Source organism: Artemia sp. Qi Xiang Cuo, chromosome 10 (assembly GCF_049724085.1).
Source record: "Artemia sp. Qi Xiang Cuo chromosome 10, ASM4972408v1, whole genome shotgun sequence".
Classification (NCBI taxonomy): domain Eukaryota; kingdom Metazoa; phylum Arthropoda; class Branchiopoda; order Anostraca; family Artemiidae; genus Artemia; species Artemia sp. Qi Xiang Cuo.
Genome location: NC_142803.1, coordinates 7,864,130 through 7,873,810, shown reverse-complemented (window position 1 = coordinate 7,873,810; position 9,681 = coordinate 7,864,130). Strand labels below are relative to the sequence as shown.

The window sequence follows — 9,681 nt, the reverse complement described above, 5'->3', positions numbered from 1 at the left end:
TCTGGAAAAAGGGAGAAAAATTACTACTCGAGTTTTATCAGAAAAAGAAGACAAAAAAAAAATAAAATTCTACTTCAAGGGGATCAATTATTTATCTATCTAATTAAAATAAACAATGATCGTGGATATATATATATATATATATATATATATATATATATATATATATATATATATATATATATATATAGGTGCTAATGTATTATTAAATGAAAAAAACAAGTTTTTTTTTAACTGAAAGTAAGGAGCGACATTAAAACTTAAAACGAACGGAAAATACCCCGTATATGAAATTGGCTGTCCTCAATGCCTCGCTCTTTACGCTAAAGCAACTTTATTGAAATAAAGTTGTGAGACAGAGTTTAAAGTTGTTTAAAGAGTTTTTATTGAAATAAAGTCTTTACTTTAGCGTAAAGAGCGATGCGTTGAGGAGGGGACAGCCCCTTTCACATACGGAGTAATTTCTTTTCGTTTTAAGTTTTAATGTCGCTCCTTACTTTCAGTTAAAAAAATACTTGTTTTTTTTTTTTTCTGACGGTTTTTGAACTAATACATCTTTGATTTAGGCTAACCGTACATGAATAATTAAAACGAAATTTGCATATTAATTTTACTTTTTTGGCTAAATGGCTTTCTCGAAATTTTGTTCTGATGTAACTTACGAATTGACTTACGTAACGAGCTTCTTTATTCGTAAATTTATATTACGTATATTATGGAGTTCGCCCCCTAGTCAATACCTCGCTCTTTACGCTAAAGTTTAAATTTTGTTCCAATTCTTTAAGAATAACCCCTTAATCACAAAGGCCGTTAATTAGCATAAATAGCTCTGATGAAAAAAAAAATTTAGCGTAAAGAGCGAGGTAATGACTAGGGGGCGAACCCAATCATTTACGTAATAATTTCTGTTCCTTTAAAGTTTTGATGTTGCTCCTTACTTTCAGTTGAAAATTTTTTTTATTATTTAATTTCTGATTGTGTTTTTTAATAAAGCTGGGGAATCCGGCACCCCCTTCATAGCAATTTTCCTTCCCCCATGAAAAATTCCTTCGTGGAAAGATCCTCTTGCGTAAGCCCAGACCCCCCCCCAAAAAAAAAAAATCCCCCCTGAAAACTTCTGTATACTTCCCAATAACCAATACTATATGTAAACATTGGGCAAAGTTCATAAATTTTAGCCCTTCCCCCGGGGACTTTTGGGGATAAAGTCATCCTCAGAGACATAGTTATTTTATTTTTCAACCATGCTGAACAAAATCTCAAAATTTTAATTGGGTGAATTTGGGAAAAAAATGAGCGTGGGAGGGGCCCTAGGGGCCCTCCATCTCTTGGTCTCTTAAAATGGGCACTATAACTTTCAATTTCCGTTCGAATGAGCCCTCCTTCGATATTCTAGGACCACTGGGTCGATACGATCACCCCTGGGAAAAAAAAATAAAAATGACGCATCCGTGATCTTCCTTCTGGCAAAAAATACAAAATTCCACATTTTTGTAAACAGGAGCTTGAAACTTCTATAGTAGGGTTCTCTAATACGCTGAATCTGGTGATGTGATTTTCATTAGAGTTCTATGACTTTTAGGTGATGTTTCGCCCTTTTTTCGAAAATTAATCAAAAAAATTTTTGCACAAAATAGGTTTTTCAAAAAAAAAGTAAAGAACTCCATTAAACCAAAAATGAACAAAAATAGAATCAAATAATCTACCAAGCATACAACTACCACAAATCAGTATCAATAAATAAATTAAACCCAAAACAAACAGAAATTCAAATAAGTCAAACTCAAAACGAGCAGGTTTTAATCTGAGTAGGGTTCTAAGCCCTATACTTTCTAAAAGCCCGAATATAATTTGTACTTTACTGAAAAAAATTCAACTGAATTTGCTGAAAAAAAATGTGCATTGTCAGTTTAATATAGCCTACACATGCTGATATTTATTCCTTGAAATCTTAATTAATTTTTGGTTTCATAAAGTTACTCGTATAAAAGTGAAAATATTTAAAAGAGTTTTTTTTTTTCAGTAGAGTACAAATTATATTCTGGATTCTAGAAAGCATAGGGTTTAGAACCCTACTCAGATTGATTTCTGCTCGTTTTGAGTTTGACTTATTTTAATTTCTGTTTGTTTTGGGTTTCATTGTGTTTGGGGAAATAGTGGGCGTGAGAAGGGGGTTAGTTGCCCTCCAATTACTTTCAACCATTAAAAAAGGGCACCAGCCCTTTCAATTTCCAATCCAATGTGCCATTTTTGAAGTTTCTACGAGAATACTTTCTATGCAAACCTAATATGCCCCCAGGGCCTAACTTACAGCCCTTTCGCTGAGGGCTGTGGGGGGATTGTCGTCCTCAAAGACATAATCACCGGACTTTTCAACTACTTTTCAACAAAATGGCTATCTCAAAATTTTTATTGGATGTGTTTGGGAGAAATGGGTGGAGTGGGAGGGGTGTTAGTTTTCATGCAATCACTTTTGACTATTAAAAACGGCACTAGCCCTTTCAATTTCCAATTGAATAAGCCGTTTTCGAAGTTTCTATTACAACGCTCTCTATAAAAACCTTATATACCCCTGCGTTGCTTTCAACTGAGTTGAAGAAAATGTGTTGAAAAAAACGAACTTTCAACTGCGTTGAAAAAAATGGCTATCTCAAAATTTTGATTGGATGCGTTTGGGGAAATGGTGGGCACGAGAGGGAGGTTAGTTGCCCTCCAATGAGTTTTGACTAGCCTATTAAAAGGGGCACTAGCCCTTTTAATTTCAAATTGGATGAGCTCTTTTTTAGTTCACAGCCTTGAAGGCTGTGGGAGGGGGTTCATCCTAAAAGACCTGATTTCCAGAATTTTCAACTAAGTTTAACCAATTACCTTTGACAATTAATGAGGGCTTTAACCCTCTCAACTCCCAATTGAATGAGCCGTTTTTGAAGTTTCTACGACAACGCTGGCAAAGACCTAATTTCCATAACTTTCAATTACGTTGAACAAAATGTCTATCTCAAAATTTTGATTGGATATGATTGAGAAAATGGTGGGCGTGAGAGGGGCGTTAGCTGCCCTCCAATCACTTTAAACTCGAATGTTTTATTTGGTTCGAAAACTAGAATGTTTTATTTTAGTTATGCTGACTATAGCGTGTTTTATTTAAATTATATTAAAAAGTAAACATGCCCCTTACGGTTACTTCATATGGAAAACTTGGGCTCTGGAAAACTTCCAAATCTCAAAATTTTAATTGGATGTGCTTGGGGAAATGGTGGGAGTGAGAGGGGGATTAGTTGCTCTCCAATCACTTTTGACTATCAAAAAGCGTACTAGCCTTTTCAATTTCCAATCAAATGAGCTTTTTTTGAAGTTTCTACGACAATACTTTCTATAAAAACCTTATCTTCCCCCAGGGTATAACTTAAAATCCTTGCCCTGAGGGCTGTGAAGGGGTTGTCATCTTCAAAGACCTAATTTCTAGAACTTTTAACTACTTTGAGTAAAATGGATATTTCAAAATTTTGATTGCATGTGTTTGGGGAAATGGTGGGTGTCGGAGAAGGGTTAGTTGCCCTCCAACTAATTTCAGCTATTGAAAAGGGCACTAGCCCTTTCAATTTCCAATCGAGTAAGCCCTTTTTGAAGTTTTTACGACAACGTTTTCTATAAGAACCCTATATTCCCCCGAGGCATAACTTACGACCCTTGCCCTGAGGGCTGTGTGGGGAATGTCATCTTCAAAGACATAATTTCCGAACCTTTCAACTACGTTGAACAAAATTTCAATTTCAAAATTTTGAAATTGATCACTTTCGACTATTAAACAGGGCACAAGCCCTTCCAATTTCCAATCAAATGAGCCCTTTTCCAAGTTTCACCGACAACTCCTTCGATACGAAGTGGCCTGGGCTAAGACCAAGACCAAAAAAAATTATATATATATATATATATATATATATATATATATATATATATATATATATATATATATATATATATATATATATATATATATATATACAACACACACACACACACACACACACACACACACACACACACACACACACACACACACACACACACACACACACACACACACACACACACACACACACACACACACACACACACACATATATATATATATATATACACATATAATATATATGTATTTTTTCAATTGCTAAATTCCCGGTGCCAGGTACCTAAAGGTATCTGATATGCCGCTATTTAATTACCTCGTCTCAGAACCTCAAGGTTTTAAATCTTCGTTGAACCTTCTTTGAAGGAGTCAACAGAGGGATTTGCAGGAATAACTTCCCCAGGAAGATCGTTCCAGATAGAGGTGCAACGCCGGATGAAGCTCTTCCTCAAGTACTCGGTTCTTGGCGTGTCCTCCTTTAGATAATTGGACCGAGCTGTGTGCCTTCGCGTCTGCCTTGTCGGTTTGACAAAGGGGGGAACAATGCGAGAGAGCTCGCTTGAGGGAGGTGAAATCATATACTTGTAGAACACAGCCATCAACGCTATGTCAAACCGTTCATTTAGAAGCTAACGCGAGTCATGTGCAGAGGCGCAGCCCGCCGCGTTTGCCCTATTTTGGATCTTTTGGAGAGGTGCTAACAGTGTTTTCGGGGCAGCAGCATATAGTGGGCATCCACATTCTGCTGTGGGTCTGATACATGACTCGCAAAGTGGGATAACCGTGCTGGATGAAAAAATGTTTTTACAGTGAAAAGTAACTCCGAGCTTTCTTGCGCAGGAGGTTCTCACCCAATCAAGGTGGTTATTCCGAGAGAGATCGGTGGAGAAATGAATCCACAGTAGACGAAGCTCGTTGATTATAGTTTCGTTTTGAAAAAAGAAACCAGGGTGTTCACATGGCACCTTTGATCGGGTAATAAGAAGCTTGCTTTTGTTTTTGCAGTGCATTAAAGTTCATCATCCCTGTATCAAACCGCTGCTCGATTTTATAAAGATCCATCTGCGGGAAAAGGGAGGCTTATGTTGGGCCTTCGTGTTTTGGGATGGATGAGTGGATCATGACCTCGTCAGCAAAGTGATGCAGAGGGCTTGCAAAGTTGTCTCCCACGTCATTTATGTAGATAAGCAAGAGTATAGGTCCCAAAACACTGTCCCAGGGAACCCTTACTTTCCATTAATATTCTCGGGAAATGAAAACGTCGAGGAGAACCCGCAGTTAACGATCTGAAAGAAGCTCAATCACTCTTAACAAACATCCACAAACACTGTACGCATGGAGTTTCTTTAGCAGGCTACGGTGCCATACTCTTTCGAAAGCCTTGGAAATGCTGAATGACAATAGCCTAATGTCCTACCCTCTGCCAGAAGTTCAATCCAATCCTGAAGCTGTGCCGCTAGGAAGTCTAATGTTGAGTGTCTCCTCCGGAATCCATATTAGCGATCGCCTAGAAGGTCATTTGATTCCAAAAACTGTTGATATGTTTTATTGGAGACGCTCACATAGACTTTATACCAACGCAGGAGAGGAGGTTAATAGGCCTATAGGAGCCCACGCTCGTTGGATCACCCTCTGAATTTAGGAAAGGTATAAAATGGGTGGATTTCCATGTTTGTGAGAAGGTTCCGGAGCGAAAGCATATCCGAAAAACTACTGACAATGGTCCAGCTTGTTCGGCACTGCAGGATTTGAGGACAGCATTTAGTATGTTGTCAGGACCTGTGGCTCTGATCACATCAAGATGCCACAAAATGCAAAGAATTTTAAGAGCAGAAAAATTCACACGATCCAGGACAGTACAGGTTCGGTCAGAGAAACTTGGCATTTCTCTACCGTCTTCATATAAATTCGAAAATTCTGCAAAAGCCTTAGCAGGAGCTTCGTGCCTTGTCCTATGGATCTTGTTCCCATTCTATTAATAGACGTTTATGAAGACGTGTTGAGTCCCCGCGCGCGCGCGCGCGCGCGCGCGCGCGCGCGCGCGCGCGCGCGCGCGCGCGCGCGCGCGCGCGCGCGCGCGCGCGCGCGCGCGCGCGCGCGCCATATATATATATATATATATAAATATATATATATATATTAATATATATATATATATATATTTGTTGTATGTATTCCAGTGTGAAAAGAATTACCTAGATAGGCCACAGCTTTGGAAAAATTCGCTTTGAGGCTTAATTTTAGAATAAAAAATTTTCGGATTAATGACGTCACATTTCTATGCGTTTCCTAAGATTCTCCTAACTTCACCAGTATTTATAGGCTTAATTAGCGCAGTGAATGTCATGTCAGACATCGAACCGAATGGGCAGGGTCCCGAGTCTTATGTTTGTTGAATTTTTCACTGGAAAGTTTTTTCCATAGCCAAAATTTTCAAACATTCATCAAATGAATTACGTCACTAATACTTGGAATAGTTATAATAAATTCTGCTAAAGATGATTGTGTCTGCTAATTATTTTCAGAAGCACATTACAATTTAATTTGATTGTCGATAGTATAGAATAATTTGTCTCTGTAAATATGCAAACAGGTCTGCCAAATAAAAGCAAAATTAAGTTCTTAGAAAACTACATTTTTTTAACTAAGCGAAGCTCCGTCCACTAAAAGTAAAAACACAAAGGCTAAATAAAAAATTTGCGGAAGGGTAACTGCGGTTTGTGTTTGTGATCCGTGTCTTTTTTTAGGACTAGGCAACAGTGGCGTCAACTGGGGGAGGGGCAGGGGATTCAATCCCCATTGCTTCACCCCGTTAATCCTTAGATTTTGAATAATACATTTTGAATTCCTCTAGTTTTTGTAAATTGACGCCACTGTTTGACAATCCATGTCAAAATCAGTATATTCCCCCTTCTGACTATAAAGCCACTTGAAATAAGAATATACGTACGCATTTAAGGGGATATGATATGAAAACTTTTTTTTAACGCCAAACCCTGGAATGGCCGTGGGTGGTCACTCTACTAGTCACTGGGAATTTTATGGAAGGGACAAGAATTAATGAAAATATTTGCTATTTACCTTGAGTCTCTGTCTTCTTTTTTCATCATCCAAACTGGGCAGGTGATAATCAACAATTTTCTTCGTGACGTCATCAGTTGGTGACGTCACTCCCAGCTTTTTTAGTTTTGCGTCATACTTGTTGTTAAAATTCTGAAATGACAAGCAATTTAGAAAAACTAATTTTACTTTCATCAGCTATGAGGATGAAATTACTGTATTCATTAAAATTTTCTTCCTTCTTTTTTTGCAGTAAAAGCTCTTAAATGTTCAATATTTTCTAAGAGTTAAATTGTTCAAACTAATTGTTTTAATTGTTTAAACTAATTAAACAACATTTTAGGTTGGATAGTTTCCAATTTTTACTCGAAAGGGGATCTTGTGGACATAATATGGAAGTGAAATCTATACCTTCTCCTGTATGCAAGTAAGAAGTCTGGTAGCCGTTGGCCACCAAGCGATAGGTTCCGGTGATTTGGCCCGGTAAGGGCATTGAAGCATTCAATAGCCCGCACAAACTAGAAAGACGTACGTGTATAGCAGATATTGTTAATAAAAAGACTTGAGCGATACTTGAAAATTATCGGGTAATGACACGCGATACGATACTTCACACAACTATCAATATATTGGAAAGTGTCATTGGGCTACATGAAACTAGAAATTGTGAGCGACAAATCTGATAGATTTCAAAATATGAATGAGAATTTAAGTTTTTTAGGTATCTTAAGTTTTTTAAGTTTTTTAGGTTGTCCTCATATTTTTGTAGCACTGACAACCATAGCAAATGAAAGTTTTTTAATTCTCAGTGTGGAAAATGCATAAAATATGCAATAATAAATAATATATAATATACAATGTAATATACGTAATATGTGTGTTTTAAATAATATAAAATATGCAAAAATATAACATAGGTAAAACATATATATTTAGCACTAAATGAGAACTTTCTTTTCGCAGCACAAGTTTACAAATTACTATGCATCGATTATAACATGCTGAGTTTGAAGAACTATCAATAATTTTTGGAGTAATTTTTTTAACCATTTTCCACAAAAAAAACTTATAAAAAGTAAAGAGTCCTATTAAAACCTAAGACAAGCAGAAATTAAAGCATACAATAATCCAAACTTATGACGACCAAAAATTACTATCATTGAATAAGTGAAGCCAAAAAAAAATACAAGATAAAATGAATAAAGGTGCCAATCATAGAGATAACAGATGCTACTATAGGTGCGTGAATGAATCATAAAACTAACAAAAATTAAAATGAGCATTCAAGTCAGACTTAAGACGAACAGAAATTACCAAAAACAGGAGTACGATTATCAACCCTATACCATCTGAAGGTAAGCGTCGTTTGCGCTTTACTGAAAACAATTTTAGTGTTTTGAGTAGTGTGTATTTTGTTTGTCATAACATTAACCCCTGTACACCAAAATAATGTCCAAAGGCTATTCAAGGTTTACAAACGGAAGTGGTGCTACCCCCCCCCCCGCTACCACCACCTATCTTAAACCTCTAAACTGCTCGAGTAGGCTAATATTTGTTTGTTTGTTTTACGTTTTGTTTTTTGTTTTTCACGATATAAATTTGGACGGTGTGGTTCATTTGATTGGAAATTGAAAGTTCTAGTTCTCTTTTTAAGAGTCAAAAGTGATCGGAAGGCAACTATCTCCCCTCCCCCACGCTCTCCTTTCCCCAAATGCATCCGATCGAAATTTTGAGATAGCCATTTTGTTCAAAATAATCTAAAGATCATATAACAATGCCTCTGGGGTTGACAGAAACCCCCGATCCTGCAGGCAAGAGTTTATGCCCGGGAGCATATAAGGTTATTATGGAAGGAGTGGTCGTTTATACTTTGGAGGAGGCTCATTTGATTGGAATTTGAAAGCACTAGCTTCATCTTGAAGAGTAAAAAGTGATCGGAGAGTCACTAGCCTCCCGTGCCCTCTTTTTTCCAAATAAATCCGATCAAAATTTTTAGATAGTCATTTTGTTCAGAACAGTCCGAAGGTGGAATAACTATGCCTTCGGGGTTGATAAAGCCCCTCACGGCCCCCAGGGCAAGGACTGTAAGTTATGCAAGCAGTTCGTTGTTAACATGTAAGGTTTTTATGGAAGGGGTGGTTTAGTAGACTTCTGCCTCGGAGAAAACTCATTAAATTTTAAATCAAAAGTTCTAGTTCCCTTCTTAAGACTCAAGAGTGATCTGAGGATAATTAGACCCCCCCCCCCGCCCCACCCTTTTTAAACTTTAGATCAGGCTCAATCGACTGGAAATCGAAAGTTCTAGACCCCTTTTTAAGTGTTGAAAGTGATCGGAAGTTAACCAGCCCTCTCCTCATCACGCTCTTTTTTCTCAAAATTCATCCGATCAAAATTTTTAAATAGTAATTCTTTTCAATATGGTTCAAAAGCCAAATTACTATAACTCTGGGGTTGAAAAATCCCCCATAGCTCAAGGGTCAAGGGCAGTAACTTATACAAGTTGCCCATTGTTAACATATGAGGTTTTTGCGGAAGCGGTGGTCGTATTAATCTTGGAGGGGCTCATTCAATTGGAAATTGGAAGTGTTCCTTTTTTAAGAATCAAAAGTGATCAAAGGGTAACCAGCCCCCCCCCCCACCCTTTTTCCTCCATTTTAAACAGTCAAAATTTTGAGATAGCCAAATTTGTTTAAAATAGTCCAAAGAACAAA

At 37.2% G+C, this 9,681-nt stretch overlaps 1 protein-coding gene across 1 annotated transcript in view; it reads right to left on the bottom strand.

Annotated features, from left to right (window-relative positions):
- Positions 1–9,681, bottom strand: part of LOC148947432 (uncharacterized) — a 105,546-nt gene that overhangs the window by 27,407 nt on the left and 68,458 nt on the right. The window contains exon 6 of the mRNA XM_089095884.1: positions 6,992–7,123. Coding sequence (XP_088952010.1) covers positions 6,992–7,123 — 132 coding nt within the window. The remainder of the gene's footprint in view (positions 1–6,991; positions 7,124–9,681) is intronic.